General features: G+C 43.7%; 1 protein-coding gene across 2 annotated transcripts in view; it reads left to right on the top strand.

Annotated features, from left to right (window-relative positions):
- Positions 1 to 2236: 2236 nt before the first annotated feature.
- LOC145357109 (bridge-like lipid transfer protein family member 3A) overlaps positions 2237 to 19299 on the top strand; it is a 157733-nt gene continuing 140670 nt past the window's right edge. For both annotated transcript variants that reach the window (XR_013889254.1, XM_080210239.1), the window contains exon 1: positions 2237 to 2401. Coding sequence is in view for 1 of the 2 variants with exons in the window: in XM_080210239.1 (XP_080066365.1) it covers positions 2358 to 2401 (44 nt within the window). In the remaining variant the exon portion in view is untranslated. The remainder of the gene's footprint in view (positions 2402 to 19299) is intronic.

Below are 19299 nucleotides of genomic sequence, written 5' to 3' on the forward strand. Positions count from 1 at the left end.
AAGTTGAGATTTCATGGGATTCTTGTATTGGAATTTGTACGGATGGAGCACCGTGGATGATCGGGAATCTGAGAGGCTTGGCGGCACTCAGCAAACAGAAAAATCCAGATGTAATATCACCTCACTGTTTCTTACACAGAGATTACACACACACATTAATCACCAAGAGCCTTGTAGCTGATTTGAAGTTGGTTCTAGATCAGACGGTGTGCCTTTGTGAACTCCATCAAAGCAAAACCACTAAAGGCACGGTTATTTGCTCAACTCTACAAAGACCTGAGTGCCTAATTCTGCACTCAGAGGTTCAGTGGATGTCCTGCGGAAAAGTTTTAAATTGGGTCTTGGAACTGAAGAACGAATTAGGAGAATTTTTGGAACAAGAAGTGAACCCATTGTATCACCGACTTAATGACAATGACTGGTATGCAAAGCTGGCATATTTGGCCGATATCTTTTCCCGGTTGAATGGGCTCAATGCCAGTACGCAAGGCCGCGATAACAATATCCTCACAACTACAGACAAACTAACTGCACTCAAAAAAAAACCTTCAGCTCTGGCTCGGAAGAGCAATGCAACACAACCTCGAAATATCCCCACTGGTAAAAAGTTTTAAAATGAGCAACAAATTGTACGGCCTCTTACAGGAATATCTTATAACACTGATAGAAAAGATTGATCATTACTTCCCATCGTTGTCTACAGAAAGATTCGACTGGGTTAGAGATCCCTTTGTGAATTCCAGCTGTTCAGGTCTGACACTGGATGAGGAGGAGGAAACGACTGCACTTGTCAGTGGCTTGTACTATTTTCATGATGTGTGATCAGTTACCACAATGAATCATTAACCAAACTGATACATGTGGAATCTTGTGATACCAAATACCTGAGTGAGTGTCTCATGTTCTGGCTTTGAATAATTGGATTGTACTTACAGTAGACGTTTGGAGTCAAATGCAATTGGTTTATAATCTTGCATGATGTGCAGTTCCACCCCTTTTTGAGATGTGTTGACCTCAAAGGTTGTCTCTCTTCTTGGGTCACAATGGCCTTGCAACTTTTACTTCTCCATTCAAAAGTGGCTCTGAGGCAGGACAGTAACAGGAAGAGTCTACTCTGAGTAGTTGCACAGTTCAATCAGCTGATCTGATTCGATCAATCTGTTGAATTCACATAATTGAAGGAAGGGTGTAAGATTCAGTGAAGACATGGTCCAATGTATACCTTCCTTCTATCTACAGGTCCAGGCAGTGGGCAATTGAGGGGGTCATCCAACCTGACTGTCTAAAGTTTAAAGTTGATTTATTAGTCCAAGTAACGCTTACATTAACTCTGCAATGAAGTTACTGTGAAATTCCCCTAGTCACCTCAGTCCGGCTCCTGTTTGGGTCAATGTAACTGATCAGCATGAATTTTAGAGTGTGGGATGAAACTGGAGCACCTGGAGGAAACCCACGCAGACATGAGGAGAATGTACAAACTCGACACAGACAGTGACTAAAGCTGGGAATCGAACCCAGGTCCCTGGTGCTGTGAGGCAGCAGTACTAACTACTGTGCTGCCCCTCTACCATGGCTATATTTGTGGCCAGGTGTCCCTGGAAAGGGAGCATGTGGTGTCCGAGGGCACAATTGATGCCTTCCGTGCCTGCTGGGCACCGCAGGGGCTGGGGTGTATTACTGACCCCCTTTAATCACATTTTAACTTGATGTTTGAAGTTTCCTTTCTGCTTTGTCTTTTGTTTCGAGCGGTTCCCCTCCGTTTAGGCAGCTGTCCTTTTTTGTGTTGTCCAAAAGTTAGTTTGACTTCGTTTATTTGGTTGGACACCAAAAGATGCCCAATATTCACCTTTTTGATGCTTGGGCAGGTCACAGAAAGAAGAGAGATGCTTAGTTCAAACACTGGAGGGAGCCAGTGTCTTTAAAATGCAATGCAGGGAATGTGTGAACTTCAGGGCCTGAAATGAGAAGATTGCTGTGGGAGGAATGAAATTAAAACTCTTTTTTTAAAAGAAAACACATCCTGCAATAATAGTAAATGAGGTCAGGTATCTTTGTGCCTGAGCCCAGGTGCTGGAGGCTGTGTGTTTGGGGAATGCCAGCAGCCAGGGTGTGTTTGCAGCGCTGGCCTGCAGGTGGAGCAGTGTCGCTGCCCGGCCCCCTCCCCCGCCGCTGGCCTATCTTGGGCGGGATGGGCGGTCTTTGAGCGGCGGCCGCGGCGGATTGCGGGAAGCCGGCGGAGTGGCGGCGGGCTGACAGCGGCCCCGCAGTAACGGGCGCTGCGGAGGGACAGGGATGGCCGGAGAGAGCGGACACCGTCTACAGGCCTGAGCGGCCCGGTCCCGGCGCCCACAAGCAGCATGGCCGGCCTCATCAAGAAGCAAATCCTCAAACACCTGTCCAGGTAGGAGGCGGGGCCGGAGGAGAGGGGTCAGTGTCCCGGGGGTGAGGGGTCAGTGTCCCGGGGGTGAGGGGTCAGTGTCCCGGGGGTGAGAGGTCAGTGTCCCGGGGGTGAGGGGTCAGTGTCCCGGGGGTGGGGGAGAGAGGGGTCAGTGTCCCGGGGGTGAGGGGTCAGTGTCCCGGGGGTGAGGGGTCAGTGTCCCGGGGGTGAGAGGTCAGTGTCCCGGGGGTGAGGGGTCAGTGTCCCGGGGGTGAGGGGTCAGTGTCCCGGGGGTGAGGGGTCAGTGTCTTGGGGCTGGGGGAGAGAGAGGGGTCAGTGTCTTGGGGCTGGGGGAGAGAGAGGGGTCAGTGTCCTGGGGCTGGGGGAGAGAGAGGGGTCAGTGTCCTGGGGCTGGGGGAGAGAGAGGGGTCAGTGTCCTGGGGCTGGGGGAGAGAGAGGGGTCAGTGTCCCGGGGTTGGGGGAGAGAGAGGGGTCAGTGTCTTGGGGCTGGGGGAGAGAGAGGGGTCAGTGTCCCGGGGTTGGGGGAGAGAGAGGGGTCAGTGTCTTGGGGCTGGGGGAGAGAGAGGGGTCAGTGTCTTGGGGCTGGGGGAGAGAGAGGGGTCAGTGTCTTGGGGCTGGGGGAGAGAGAGGGGTCAGTGTCTTGGGGCTGGGGGAGAGAGAGGGGTCAGTGTCTTGGGGCTGGGGGAGAGAGAGGGGTCAGTGTCTTGGGGCTGGGGGAGAGAGAGGGGTCAGTGTCTTGGGGCTGGGGGAGAGAGAGGGGTCAGTGTCTTGGGGCTGGGGGAGAGAGAGGGGTCAGTGTCTTGGGGCTGGGGGAGAGAGAGGGGTCAGTGTCTTGGGGCTGGGGGAGAGAGAGGGGTCAGTGTCTTGGGGGTGGGGAGGGGGGGGTCAGTGTCCTGGGGGTGGGGAGGGGGAGGGGGGGGTGGTCAGTGTCCTGGGGCTGGGGAGAGAGGGGTCAGTGTCCTGGGGGAGGAAAGTGGTCTCAGTGTTGTGGAAGTGGGCTGAGGGTTGGGTTCAGTGAGTGGGTCGTGGGGGTTGGGGTCAGGGTCAGTCACTGGGTCTTGGGGGTGAGGTGGGGGTTGGGGTCAGTCACTGGGTTCTGGGGGTGAGGTGAGGAGAGGGTCATTCAGTGTCTGGGAGTGGGGGAGGAAAGAGAGAGGGGTCAGTTTCCTGGGGGAGGGAGAGTGGTGTCAGTGTTGTGGGGGTGGAGGAGGAGAGAGAAAGGGGTCAGTGTTGTGGAGGTAGGGTGGGGGTTGGGGTCCGTCAGTGAGTCCTGGGGGTGGGGGTTATCTCTGCCACTGTGTGTGTGGGGGCGGGGGGGGAGGGAGAGCTGTGGATCCCTCCCCCCAGACAGTGCAGTCTTTGGGGAAATAGCAGCAGCATTGCTGTCACCTTGAGCCACTGTCAAGCTGGAATAATGCTGTGTGTGAGAGAGCCAGGAGCTGCACACTGCTACTACACATCTTGTTAATACATACCGTGTGGGAGCAGGCAGAATTAACAGAGCCGGATAAACTGTCTCTATTTGATGGAGGGACCATTGTCACGGTGAACACGGCAGCTCAATCTATTCACAAAAACATGTTTTGAAGAGTTCATTTGGACTGGTGTGCGGTTATCCAAGTTTCTGTCTAGATTTTTATTTCCAATCATTTGTGCATCATATTAAAATCTGCTGAGCTGAGTAAGGTGTTAAAGTTTATCCGATTAACTCGCGCTTCGTTTGATTCAAGGTGTTTTCAGTAAATCTTTGCTCAGTATTGTTTTATCTACACAGCAAATTGAGCCTCCCAAAATAGCTCTTAATCTGATAGATTGAGACCTGTAGACCAGGAGGATCTTCAGCTTGATCCAAAGCAGCCTGAGCCTCCAATCTCAACCAAAGTAGTGTGGCCTCGGGAGAAAAATTATCGCCAACATTTTCTCTTGATTAGCATCCAGTGGCACTTGGGAAGTATAACCGAAAGAGAAAATACTGCAAAGTATATGAAGTAAATGTGCATGGATATTAGATGAGAGTGAATTGAGTTTGCCCTGACACCGTATTTGAACAAGTAATCTACTAAATTTATTCTCTGATTATTGGTTATCACCTTCATAGGAATGAGAGAAAATTGAATGGTGGTGAATGAGGAGAAGGGACAGTATTTTTGTTCATCACGTATCTCCTGTATCTTTTCAATAATGAATTAATGCAGAAGAAGAACCAAGAATATTTTGTGCTTCAATGCAATCTGTCGTGTTGAAACTGTTTTTCTACTTAATCTTTTTTGTGCATTCACTGGATTCAAGGCGGTGAGGGAGTGATTGAAAGCAGTGGTGTATGGTGTTGGCTGCATCACTATTGCTGTAACTTTTAATGCACCCTGGGGTTTTTCAGCCAGGATCAACAGTAGGAATTGAAGTTGTTACCCTGGCATCTTTTTGAGGTGTTGGATATAATGACACATGGGAGCGACACTTGGTTTGGGTCACTCTGCAGAGTTTGCATATTCTCCGTGTCCGTGTGGGTTTCCTCCAGCTTCTTCCCACAGTCTGAAAAATGTGCTGGTTAGGCACATTAACCATGCTAATTTCTCCCTGTGTATCTGAACAGGCACCAGAGTGTGCCAACTAGGAGATTTACAGAGTAACTTTAGCACAACGTTAATATAAGCCTACTTGTGACATTGTGACATGGGAGGCACGGTAGCACAGTGGTTAGCACTGCTGCTTCACAGCTCCGGGGTTCTGGGTTCGATTCTTGGCTCAGGTCACTGTCTGTGTGGAGTTTGCACATTCTCCTCATGTCTGCGTGGGTTTCCTCCCACAGTCCAAAGATGTGCAGGTTAGGTTGATTGGCCATGCTAAGAAATTGCCCCTTAGTGTCCAGGATAGCGGAGGTTAGAGGGATTAGTGGGTATAATATGTAGGGATATGGGGGTAGGGCCTGGGTGGGATTGTGTTCGGTGCAGACTCAATGGGCCGAAGGGCCTCTTCCTGCACTGTAGGGTTCTATGATTAATAAACTTGAAAACATATGTTTATATAGGAACGTTAATGTAGGAAACTGTCCAGAGTCTCTTCACAGGATCTTGGTCAAAATAAAATTTAACATTGAGCGAGATGAGGACAGAGTTTCACTGAGAATTTAGATTTTCCAGACTTGAAGGTGGAAAGGGAAATAAAGAAGTGGAGAGGATTAGTGAAGATGCTGTAGCTTTTGGCACCTAGGCAACTGAAATCTTAACTGTCAATGGTGTGGAATAGGGTGATAACAGTGTCGTTCTTCGTTTATTTGCCAGTCATTGCTGTTCAAGTTCATTACTGAAGGAGCAGCAGTTGGATGAGGTGCGGAGGTCTGATTGACACTTTGAGAACTTCAATGTTTGCACTTACTGCGAAAGGAGAGAAAATTACTTCTGGATCAATGTGCAGTAACTGGCCTACAGAGTACATTATTTGACTTTGTCATGCTCACTAGTGTTTTAGTAAGTAATGAATACTGATGAGGCTGCAGTGGAATAATGTCTCTCATGATAGTAGCTGCTGTGGTATCTGTTGGATCTGTTTTCTTTCCAGCTGGAAGCTCAGTTTAGATTCCTTCTGACATGTGAACAGTTTTTTTGTTTTGGACGCTGTTTTCCAGAATTTGGTTTCTGGTTTGCTGCACCAAGAAGGCTCTGTGCCCTGTGAAACTGGTACGTCTGCTGTTTTAAGTGCAAGTTTCCTCTTGTGCAGTGGTGCAGTTGATTAACTGGAACATTGGAAAGGCCATATGATGGTATTGGGTTGGAAAGTTATCAGGAATAAAGAATGACTAATATTTTAGAGAAGACGGGGGACGGAAATGGTTCAAACTAGTCAGTCACTTGTCAAAAATGCATGAGTTGCTCTCAAGTATGAAGACCTATCACATAATCCAATTGCTACTTGTCTTGGGGGTCAGTTAGCCTAGTTGTTCGTGATGCAGGGTGATGTGAATAGAGCAGGTTTAATTCCTGGACCGGCTGAGGTTATTCATGAAGGTGTCGCTTTCTCAACCGTACTCCTTGTCAGAGGTGTGCTGACCCTCGGGTTAAATCACCACCAATCAGCTCTGTGCCTCAAAGGAGAATAAAAAGTCTCTCAACACCAGGTTAAAGTCCAACAGGTTTATTTGGTAGCAAACGCCACTAGCTTTCGGGGCTTTGCCCCTTTGTCAGGTGACTCAGGGGCTCTGTGTATTTTCATTCCTTTCCAAGTGTTCACCTGATTGCCTGAAAGGGTGGAGGAAGCAAATTCAATCGTGACTTTTAGAGGCAATGTATGCTTTTTATTCATTCATAGGACATGGATGTCATTGGCTGGCCCATCCTTAGTTGCCCTTGGAGGGCAGTTGAGAGTCAACCACATTGATTTGATTTATTCTTGTCACATGTATTAACATGTAGTGTGAAGTGTTGTTTTTTATGCGCTATAGAAACAACATACCCTTCATAGAGAAGGAAAGGAGAGAATGCAGAATGTAGTGTTACAGTCATAGCTCGGGCGTAGAGGAAGATCAACTTAATGCAAGCTAAGTCCAGTCAGAAGTCTGACAGCAGCAGAGAAGAAGCTGTTCTCAAGTCAGTTGGTAATGATCTCAGACTTCTCTACCTTTTTAACTTTGTGCACGCTTGAGGTCTCAACATCATCACACGCTGCCCTTGAAGCAGCTGTGGGGGTGATGAAACGGTCGCACACCTCCTTGCGGAATGTGCCTTTGCAAAGGAAGTCTGGAGTGAGATGCAGTGGTATTTGTCGAGGTTCATCCTGAGCAGCTCGGTGACGCACGACTCTGTGCTCTGTGGGCTGTTTCCAGGGATGCACACCGAGACAAATATCAACTGCTGCTGGAGGGTCATCAACTCGGTGAAGGACGCACTCTGGTCTGCCTGAAACTTGCTGATCTTCCAGTTGAAAGATTTGTCCTTGACCGAGTGTTACAGACTGGCACATTCCAAGGTCCAGGACTACGTGCTGACGGACTTGCTCAAGCTTGGGGCAGCCGCTGCAAAGGCACAATGGGGAAAGACCACTGTGGAAAGCCTTTCAATGGAGGCAGACCGAGGGCCCGGGAACTGCAGGATACCCTCGGCCTGCGTATCTGTGCTGATCTGAAAAATAACAGCACACAGTAAAATCTGAGGCATGTATATAGTTTTAAGCAAGAAATGTAATGAGTGTAATGTCATGTAAATAAGCATAGTATTGTACTGGAAAAACAGTTTTGTTTGCACTGTTTGTAATTTTTCAATCTGTTGTTTTGCTATAGTTTATTTGAGAGTTTCTTATGGATAAAGTATATTTTTGAAACAAAAAAAGGAGTTTAAAGAGAGTGTGTCTGGGATGCGTGAGGTCCTTAAATTCACTGGCTGCTTTGCCAAGGCAGCGGGAAGTGTAGACAGAGTCAGTGAATGGGAGGCTGATTTGTGTGATGGATTGGGCTGTATTTATGACCTTTTGTAGTTCCTTGCAGTCTTGGGCAGAGCAGGAGCCATATCAAGCTGTGATACAACTAGAAAGAATGCTTTCTGTGGTGCATCTGTAAAAGTTGGTGAGAGTCGGAGCTGACATGCCAAATATCCTTAGTCTTCTGAGAAAATAGAGGTGTTGGTGGGCTTTCATAACTGTAGTGTCGCCATGGAGGAGCAGGGCAGGTTGTTGGTGATCTGGACACCCTAAAAACTTGAAGCTTTCGACCTTTTCTACTTCGTCGCCATTGATTTGGACAGGGGCATGTTCACCTTTACGTTTCCTGAAGTCGATGACAATCTCCTTCGTTTTGTTGAGATTGAGGGAGGGATTATTGTTGCCACACCAGTTCACCAGATTCTCGATATCATTCCTGTACTCTGTCTCATCATTGTTTGAGATCCAACCCACTACGGTGGTGTCGTCAGCAAACTTGAAAAGCAAATTGGAGGAGAATTCAGCCACACAGTCAGAAGTGTATAAGGAGTATAGTAGGGGGCTGAGACTTTCAGCTTGAGAACACAGCCTGAGAACACACCAGTGTTGAGGATGACCGTGGAGGAGGTGTTGTTGCCTATCTTTGCTGATTGTGGTCTGTGGGTTAGGAAGTTCAGGATCCAGTCTCAGAAGGAGGTACTGAGGCCTCGGCCACAAAGTTTAGAGATGACTTTCATGGGAATAATAGTGTTGAAGGCTGAGCTGTAGTCAATAAATAGGAGTCTGACATAGGTGTCCTTGCTATCAAGGTCTCCGAGGGTTGAGTGCAGGGCCAAGGAAATGGCATCTGCTGTGGATCTGTTGTGGTGGTCGGCAAACTGTAGTGGATCCAGGTATTCCGGGAGGCTGGAATTAATTGCCGTGGCTCTGAAGTCACATGTTGGCCACACCAGGTAAAGGTGGTAGATTTCCTTCCCTAAAGGATATTAGAGAACCAGATGGGTTACTGAATAAAGCTTCTCTACTTTTGCACTTGATTTCCTTGGCAGTAAATGGTGAAATTCATTTGCCTCATTAATCACTTGCAGTACCTGCAAACCCATTGGCTATTCAATTGTTCAGTGTTCTGCAAACTCTTCATTTAAATAATATTTTATTTTTCTATTCCTGCCAAAATTGACTAGTTCGCATTTCCCCCATTGTACCCCGTCTGCAATATTTTGGGTGGCATAGTGGTTAGCACTGCTTCTCACAACACCAGGGATCTGAGTTCAATTCCAGCCTCGGGTCACTGTGTGGAGTCTGCACATTCTACTTGTGTTTGTGTGGGTTTCCTCCGGGTGCTCCGGTTTCCTCCCACAGTCCAAAGATATGCAGGTGAGATGGATTAGCTAAGTTGCTGTTTAATGGACAAGCAGAGTAAATATATGGGGTTACATGGATAGGGTCTGGGTGGGATTGTTGTCAATGCAGGCTTGACGGGCTGAATGGTTTTCCCTACACTATAGGGATTCTATTCTATGATTTCCCCATCTCACTTAACCAATCGATATTCATTTGCAGGTGATTTGGGTCCTCTTCCCCTTTCTATCTTTGTGTCATCAGCAAAGTTAACAATAATACATTCAGTCCCGTCAACCAGTGACATTGGTTGTCAACAGTTAAGGAGCCATCACTGCTGCATGTGCACTCTACCAGTTACAGCTTTCCAACCTGCAAAGGACTCATTTATCCTTGCATCTGTTTTCTGTAAATTAACCAATTGTCTATTCGTGCTACTATGTTACCACGACACCATGAACTTTTACTCTGATGAAATCTTTGATGCAGCATCTTCTTAAGTAGCCTTTTGGAAATCAAGTGCACTATTATTTTGGTCATTGCTCAAAGAATACTAATAAATTAATCAAACATAATTTCCTGCTGACAAATCCATGTTGATTTTTCTAAGTGCTCTGCTGTCCCCTCCTGAATAGATCACAGCATTTTGCCTGTCACAGATGTTTGGCTAACTGACCGGTAGTTTCCTGCTTTGTCATCTCCTTTCTTGAATATAGGAGATACATTTACACTGTTTTCCAATCTGATGGGACCTTTCCAGAATCTTGGTAGTTTTGCAACATTTCAGTCAATGGATCTGCTTTATCTGCAGCTAGCCAGGTCCTGGGGACTTACCAGTCTTTAGTTCTAACACTTTTCTCAGTACCCTTTCCCTGGTGATTATAATTGTTTCCTGTTCCTCCCTCCTTTCAGCTCTTGATTTGCAAGTATGTTGGGTATTATTGGTGTCTTCTGTAGTCAAGACAGAAGCACAATATTTGATCAGTGCTTCTGCTATTTTCTTATTTCCCATTATTCAGTCCCCATTCAAACTCATTTCCTGTTTAAAGTCAAACTCTCACCATCTGTTCTTTTATTTTTGGCTAGCTTTCTCTCAGTTTCATTTCGCCCTCATTTTTTAAAGTCTTTCTTTGCTGATTTTTAAATTTTGTTCACTCTTCGGATCTACCACTAATATTTGCAGAATTGTATGTTTTCAATTTGATGCCATCTTTAACTTCCTTCATTAGCCATGGACCGTGTACTTGGAATATTTCTTTCTCACTGGAATGTATTTTTGAATACCATAAAATATCACCTAAAATCAGGAGCTATTCCCTTAGATAACCAAAAGCTTAAAGAAGAAGGTAGATTTTGAGGAGTTTCACTTTCATGACATTTCTCAATCTTCTCTCAAGAACAACTCTGCCTTCTCCAGTCTTTACATATGGCTGAAGCCCGAACCCCCAAAACCATTGTAACATGTCCCCTTTCACACCCTTTCACACATTTCTCATCCTTCCTGGAGAGTGGTGCCCAGAACTGGACACACAATTCTGCTTTTGACCTCACTACACTGAATGTTTCTATTTATGAAGCCCAGGATTTTGCATTGTGAAATTGCTTTCTCCACTTGCCCCATATCCTTCAGCAATTTGTGTGTGACTTAATGTTCCTTCACTCCCTTTAGAACTATGCCTTTTAATTTATATTTTCTCTTTTTCCAACCAAAATCAAAATGTGACACTTCACACATCTTGGCTTTAAATTTCATCTGCCACATGTTTGTCCAAACCAACCTGTTTGTTCCCTTGAATTCTATCACCAGCCTCTTCACTTCACTACACTGAGAAATTGTATCGTACCTCAGCCATGCTCTCTGTCTCTATGCATACAATCCCTTTTAATAATTGTGTCCAACTCTTCTTAATATTCTTCTACTATTTGTATGCTGACAGAAGACGTTTGGATTATGTTTTATGTTTGCTGCTGGTCTATTCTTAAATTTTCTTAAATTGCCCATAATTTCCTGTTTCACTTCCCCAATAACTTGCTATATTAAGTCAATTTCTCGCTTGTATTATCAGCCTAATGTCTGTCTTGAATGAACGATATGATTTCATAGAATCATAGAAACCATACAGTGCAGAAAGAGGCCGTTCGGCCCCTCGAGTCTGCACTGACAACAATCTCACTTCAGTCCTAACCCCATGTATTTACCCTACTAATCTGTCTGACATCATGGGCAATTTAGCATGGCCAATGCACCTAACCAGCACATCTTTCAGACTGTAGGGGGGGGGGAACCAGAGCGTGCGGAGGAAACTCGTGCAGACATGGGGAGAAGGTGCAGACTTCACACAGACAGTTACCCAAGCAGGGAATCAAACCCAGGTCCCTGGTGCTGTGCGGTAGCAAGTGCTAACCACTGTGTCCACTTTGCTGCCCTTATGTCTTATGCCCCCTATCTTCTGCTGCTTCATATTTTGGCACAAGTATACATTCATTACTTCATCACAGAGGCACATCTGAGATCAAGAGTTTGTGCTGTGGGAATTACAGCTGCAGATGTACCTCCGACTCCCATAGTGGTGCACAGGACAAATTGAAATGGAAAACCAATAGACGAGTGTGCAAATCGAACTGAACTTGTCGTCTTTTAGATTCAAGATAATCCATGAGATTTGTTATGTTACCATTTTTCCATTCTTCAGGTTCTACAATGACCACATGGGGATGATGTTGAATATTAATTTATAAACTGTTTTAATATTTAGGCTAAATGTATAATTTCATATTCTTTTTCCATTTCCTTTCACTTCCCGCCACCTCTTTCCACCCTCCCTTTCCAAACCTAAGACCTCATTTCTTGTACCACCTTGCCTCAGTTATCAGTTATGGCATTGCACCCTGCCTCCCAATTGTAAGACAAACTCTCAAATCTGTTAAGAGCCTCATTGATGTTAAATGTGGAAGTATTCCAAAACTTAAAAGGGTTACTTGGGATACCCGTTCTTAGTGGCATACATTTTCAATTTGGTATAATGTGAGCAAAGATATGCAAACCAGGGAGGAACCATCCAATCTTCTTCTGATCAATTAACAAAGGATATTTGTTAACTTAAAACAAAACACATGACAAGAAAGACTGTCAAACACAGCAACAGTTCACTTAACTATAATAACAGCTATATCCACACAGTATCTCGTGAAGTTCCCCTTTTCCCATCTACTTACGTTTCTCGAACACTGAGAAATGCCCCTTACCAAACAACCATCCATTAATATATAACTCTGAGCAAGATCCAGCATATAGTTAACTACCCCACAAATTACCTTCCGGGTTTGGGAAAGCCATATTCAGTTTCAGCATAGAAATGTTAGCATTTTGATTTTAAACAGCAGCCTTTTAGCAACAACTTGTTTTTGAGAGAGCTTGCTTTCTACAACTGAGTGTGGCCATAAAGGTAGTTGCTTTGTGACCCTCCTCTCCAGTTACCTTGCTGTGGATATATAAATTTCTCTTTTCGATGTTATGCACTCTGTGGACCAGGTTTTAAGTGTATAGGTGCAAATTATTCTCTCACTTCTCTTTGATTTGATATATTATTGTCACGTATTGGGCTACAGTGAAAAGCATTGTTTCTTGTCAACTATACAGTCAAAACATACCATTCAAAGAGTACATAGGGGAGAAGGAAAGGTCGGGGGGCAGAGGGAAGGCGAGGGTGTGGAATATAGTATTACAGTCATAGCTTGCAGAGAAAGATTAGCTTAATTTATGATGGATCTATTCAAAAGTCTGATGGCAACGGGGAAGAAGCTGTTCTTGAGTCAGTTGGTATGTGACCTCAGACTTTTGTTTCTTCTTCCTGACGGAAGAAGGTGGAAGAAAGTATGTCCAGGGTGCATGGGACCTTGATTATAAGAGTTGTGAATTTTAAAGAATCATATGTGATTTGCACACGTAGATTCAAAATAACAACAGATTTATTGTCGGAGCTGTTAGAATTGAAAATGAAACCAAAGCAGGAAGCTGTGAAACACCGCAGTGGTATCACCATTAAATCATGTGATCCCCTCTTAAAGCAATCAGGCAACCATTTAAATACACAATAGTGGTAACCCCAGGATGTTGGTAGTCAGGTGGTAATACCATTGACTGTTGGAGATGCTAGATTCGCTGTTTTGGAGATGGATTGCCTGACACCCATGTGCCACAAATGTTACTTGCCACTTGTCAGCCCAAGCTGAGATAGTGTACAGGTTATGTGCGTTTGGGCATAAACCTCCAGATGCTGAAGCAGTCTGTGAATGATGCTGAACATTGTGCAGTCAACATCCCCACTTCTGATCATCTGATGGAGGGCAGGTCATTGATGTCACAGCTGGAGATAGTTGGGATTGGTACAGTACCCTGAGGAACTCTTGCAGGGATATTCTAGACCTCCAACAACCACAACCATCTTCCTCTGTGCTCAGTGTGACCCCAACCAATGGATGGTTTTCCCCTCTGATTTCCAAGGACTCCAGTTTTGCTCAGGTTCTTTGATGCCATACTCTGTCAAATATCGCCTTGTTATCAAGGGCAGTCACTCCTCACCTCTGAAATTTGGCTCTTTTCCCCATGTTTTAACCAAGGCCGTAATGTGGTCAGGCACTGAGTGACTGGCAAAACCAAACTGGACATCATGTTGATGAGTCAGTGCCACATGGTCACTCTGTTGATGACCCCCTTCTGACACTTGACTGATGATTTGAGAATAGACTGATGGGGTGACAAAAGCTGACTGTTTGCAGGATGTAACTTTTTCCACATTGCCAGGTAGATAACAGTGTTGCAGCTGTACTGGAACAACTTGGCTAGGATTGGGGCATCAAGTTTTGGAGCATTGATGCTGGATTATTGTCAAGGCCCCGAGCCTTTGCAGTGTCTAATGCTTTCTGACATTTCTTGATATTATGTGAAGAAAGTTGAATTGGCTGTGATGCGGGGAACCTCTTTTAAAAGTCAACCACGTGCTTGGTAGCCACCACGTGAAGATGGCAGACTTCTTACCCTAAAGAATGTTAGTAAACCAGATGACCATGATCAACAACAAACTTTTAATTCCAAATTTTTCTTGATTTGATATTCAATGCTGGATCCTGAGAGTATTGCCCTGGGTCTTGGGATTAGTAATCCAGTGACGATCCCACTATGTCACGACCTCCCCGAATGCAAATACCTCTGTGCAAAATTATTTTAAAATGGTTGCTTCTGAATTGCAGCCTGAAACTAACACACACACTGCTACTTTGTGACGAACCAGCTATTAAACTTTGGTTAGTGTATACCAAGAAAAGACCGATTTGCTTTAGCAAAATAATAAGTTACAATTATGACTGTCATTAAAAAACGTCATACAAGTTGACTTAGTATGAACAATGTTAAGGGCGAGAGTTGGGTTTTTTGCACACATTGGAGCTCAGTTCAAGCATCATGCTTTTGTGTATCAGCAAATTCATTGTGAGCTATGCCAAACAGGATACCTTTACTCCATTAAATGGTTCATGTATAATGTACAAGACACAAATTCATTTCGGTAAGACTTGACTCACTCAATTTTGGCTGCCATTTATTATGCTGGTGTTTCCCCATTGAATTCTCCGTGCTTGGTGTCAAAGTTAATGTTATTGTTGCGTCCTGTAATAAATTTGACTGACTCTTCATGAAGGCAAAATCCTTTACTAAGCTGATCAATCCACCCAAATATAGATAATTGCAATTTTAGAGTGATAGTTATAAGAAGAAAATAATTTTCCGTTCTCTTTTTGAATATTGTTGAAACCTGGATGGTAGTCTCTTCTTTGTAGCCTGACCACCTGCAATTATCTACATACCTGTACTTGTACTGGTCTTGTAATCAGTACATAAGAACATAAGAAATAGGAGCAGGAGTAGGCCAACTAGCCCTTCGAGCCTGCCCGAAGGGCTAGTACTTGCAATCCTTGCACTTGGAGCCTCAAGTTGCAACTTTGGATTTTCAAAGAAAGAAGGTTGAGGAAGATAAGGTTTATGAATTTAGACTGGAGGGGGATAAGGCTGATCAGCCAGGTGCAGCTTATCTCAACAAAGGAATTTATTTAAGAAATAGGTCATTGCCCAGAGCCACAGTGATTTACAAAAGGGCTAGCTGACCATGAGCAGCTTATCTTAAAGCATTCTTAATAAATTCCAGACTTGGGCTAGCATTCAGTATTTTGGTTTTAATTTTTCCATTGTCAGGAAGTTAAATTTAGTACACATGCCATATACTCCTGGGTTTTTGCTTGAATCTGTCTGGCAATACCTACTTTAAGACCTTGATTTTCCATTTTCAGCCAAGGTGGCACTGTAAGGACTGGTTTCAGGCTTTCACATTCAAAGATGGGATGTAACGTTAACACAGCAAAAATATACAACTGTGACAAATACCCGGTACTGATCCTGATACTGCAGGACAGCTGGCATGTACAGACAATGCTTTGTCTCTTCACTTCTCTGGATGCTCTGATCTTCTGCACTTCTGGAATATCTCAGGAAGGGATTGGAGTCTTTCTTCAGTGTCCTATATAAGAGAAAAAGCTTGAATGTAAAGAACTATCCTAAAACACTCTCTTTATATTCTTGTTTAGGGGTCTCTGTCTAGGTGAATTATTGACAAATCCTCTATGAGGACTGACTTATTTCAAAATACTTGATGGAGCATTGAGTTCTTTGTCTAAACTTTGGGTTGAATGTCCTATCTTTTCATGTCAGTGACTTGCCATTACTCTTGAACTTCACAGGCATCATGTCACTTTCATCCTTTCCTTATAACTTCCCAGAGTACATAAGAGCATAAGAAATAGGAGCAGGAGTAGGCCATCTAGCCCTTCGAGCCTGCCCCGCCATTCAATAAGATCATGGCTGATCTGAAGTGGATCAGTTCCACTTTCCCGCTTTCTCCCCATAACCCTTAATTCCCCTGTCTATCAGAAACCTATCTACCCGTGACTTAAATATATTCAGCGAGGTAGCCTCCATCACTTCAACAGGCAGAGAATTCCCGAGATTCACCACCCTTTGAGTGAAGAAGTTCCTCCTCAACTCTGATCTAAACTGCACCCCCCCCCACTTATCTTGAGGCTGTGTCCTCTAGTCCTATTTTTAGTTTTATTCTCTCATTACGTCCCACTATTGGAATGTTCTTATCCCTTCTCAGATTGGTGAAAAGTGCTACTATTTACGACAGTCACATGTCATGTCTTCACATATGACAGGATGCATGCATTTCAGTAAGCATCGTAGTGTAGTACAACTTCATACCACTTACTATCTCTACTAACTGTGGCATTTTGTTCAAACGAGCTAACCTAGTCCAAGAATATTTCCTCTAGCCTAATTTCCATGACAGTAAAACCTTAAAGTAAAGGCACATTACTGCAGTTGTGGAACCTGAAACAAAAACAGAAAATGCTGGAAAATCTCAGCAGGTCTGACAGCATCTGTGGAAAAAGAATAGAGCCAACATTTCAAGTCAGGATGACCCTTTGTCAGAGTTCAACGAAGAGTCATCAAGACTCTACAGACCTACTGAGATTTTTCAGTACAGTGAAACCTTAAATGGTTTCCAGTAACAAGGAGCAAAAACAAACCTAAAAAAACCTATCCCTATTTCAAGTAATTTTTATATATATTATGAGGATGTGTTTTTCTATTTAAAAAAAAATCATTTCCGATTCTCTTTCTGGTTGAATTAAAATAAAACAATTGCCTCGAATCTTATTCAGACAATAGAGGACTGCTAGCCAGCTGCAATATACAACTTGCTTTTCACCTGATGGGGTGAGGAGAACAGATTCAAACCCACTGGACTGTTGGACAAGACCCCATCTCTGGTTAGCTTTTACACTGGGCTGAAACTTCTCAGAAGTTTGAGATGAGATATCAAACTGCAATGACTTGTTCTAAAAAGAATGATGGAAGCAAATATGGATTAATCTGATTTCTATGGAATATACAGCTAGAAGGACTTCAAGGATTGTTTGCTAAGCTGGAAAGACCAGAAATGGGAATGCTGTACTGAAAGGCTTCAAAGAAGATCACGTACTTGCCCCCCCATGCGCATACATGCATCCCCCCCTCCCTCCTGATCTGCAAAGTAATCATCCTGAGAACAAATATCTTTACTGATCTTTTCTCTCAATTCTTCTTTAATCAAATATCCCTCTTAGTCACAATTTTACAACTTTTCATTGGGATTTTTGTGCCTCAAAGGAATGAATGTCTTTTGTAAGTTATGTATTAATACACGTCAATACTTATGTCATATATTTTAAGGCCTCCTAATGTGTCTTGGCTAACTCATCATCATTTTATGTAGGTTGCTCTATGTAGATCGAAGACCCTAATTTAGGAATTGAAAAAATTGTTTTCAAAGTTGGCATAAAATTCTATTGTATTTTGGTCATTCTTCCATATAGGCTTCTTCCAGTAAAATTTATGAACTATTTTTCAACGCACAATGCTGGATCTAAAATAATCTGTCACCCTTTGAATCCTCAATATGCTGATTTAGAAACTGTTGCGGATACATTCAATCAATTGATTCTCCACACTATTAAGAGAAATTTGATTTGCCCAAAGTATATAAAGATTAGCAGCCTGTATTACCCTTGTAACTTGTTTCTCTAATTCCCTGATTCTCTGCGATAGCAGTGCACCCACTGTGAAAGTTGTTTCTCAGCTTCATCCAAACTCATCTATCTTCTGGATATTTTTTCCTGAGCTCAAATCCTTTTCCTCAAACTTATGAGTGGCACAGTAGTTAGCACTGTTGCCTCTCAGTGCTAGGGATCCGAGTTTGATTCTTAGCTTGGGTCCCTGTGTGGCATCGGCACATTCTCACGGTGGCAACTAGGGGGTTTTCACAGTAACTTCATTGCAATGTTAATGTAAGCCTACTTGTAACACTCATCAATAAACTTTAAACAATTGAACTGGCAGATGTAAGTCTGCTTTTTGTCTCTCCTGAAAGCACCTTTGCAAGTAGAGCAGTCTCTTCATTCAGCACTGAATGGTTGCTCAAGATGGTATATTCAGATCTTGGAGGGGGGCAAAAATACTGAGCATAACTGAAAGCTAATTTTCCTCCTTCTTAGTCTTAATTTCAGGAATTAATATGTTTTCAAAACCTGGCTACGTAGGCATGTAAAGTGTGATGGTGTTTCCTGAACTTTATGGTAATAGTTGTGCATTGATTCCTCAAAGTAGCATTGTCACCTTGTTCGAGGAATCTGATATGTTGTCTCTGTTTAAATCAGGAATCATTGTTCTCTGTCCCCAAAGTACAGTTTGATCAGCTAATTTAACTGTAAGTCTTTAAACCTAAAATACAATTTCTAAGTACAAGAGTGGCCTAGTTTTCCACAAACACCAACATGACAATAGAAAATCAGACTGTTTCGGTGATGTGCGATTTCTTTTTTAAACAAAGCCAGACTATCAGTACTGGACCACAAACAGCCGTTCTGTTGTGGTTCGACCGTAAAGACCTTTCAAAATCTGTGTATGTTTATAATTTTTTTAATCAGGCTGACATTTGTCTGTATTTCATAATGGTTAACTAATCATGATCTTCTGAATTAATAGAGCATTAAGAAGTCTTATAACACCAGGTTAAAATCCAGCAGGTTTATTTGGTTGCATAAGCTTTCAGTGTGTCACCCCTCCAGGTGAGTGGGAGTTGTGTTCACAAACAGGGCATATATAGACACAAACTCACTTTACAAGATAATGGTTGGAATGCGAGTCTTTACAGGTAATCAAGTCCTAAAGATACAGACAATGTAATGGACCATGTCAGCTGACTGTCAGTCTTACTGTGATAGCACTGTTGAAATCTGAAACCTTCCACAGGGGGATTTGTTGGTATCTACTTATGACATCTGTAACATTTGTGTTCCATGTCCTTGCAAAGAGAGATTGTATTTGTAGTTAAATGGGTTTTGATTAATAAGGAGACCAGATGTTCTGGGGAAAAGGCAGAAGAATGGCTATGATTGAATGGTGGAGCAGACTCGATGGGCCGAGTGGCTTAATTCTGCTCCGATACAACATGCATCCATTTGCATCCTCAAGAAATACCAAAGTGTGTTAGAGCTTAAAA

Source organism: Carcharhinus amblyrhynchos, chromosome 22, assembly GCF_965287045.1.
Source record: "Carcharhinus amblyrhynchos chromosome 22, sCarAmb.v2.hapA, whole genome shotgun sequence".
NCBI classification, from domain to species: domain Eukaryota; kingdom Metazoa; phylum Chordata; class Chondrichthyes; order Carcharhiniformes; family Carcharhinidae; genus Carcharhinus; species Carcharhinus amblyrhynchos.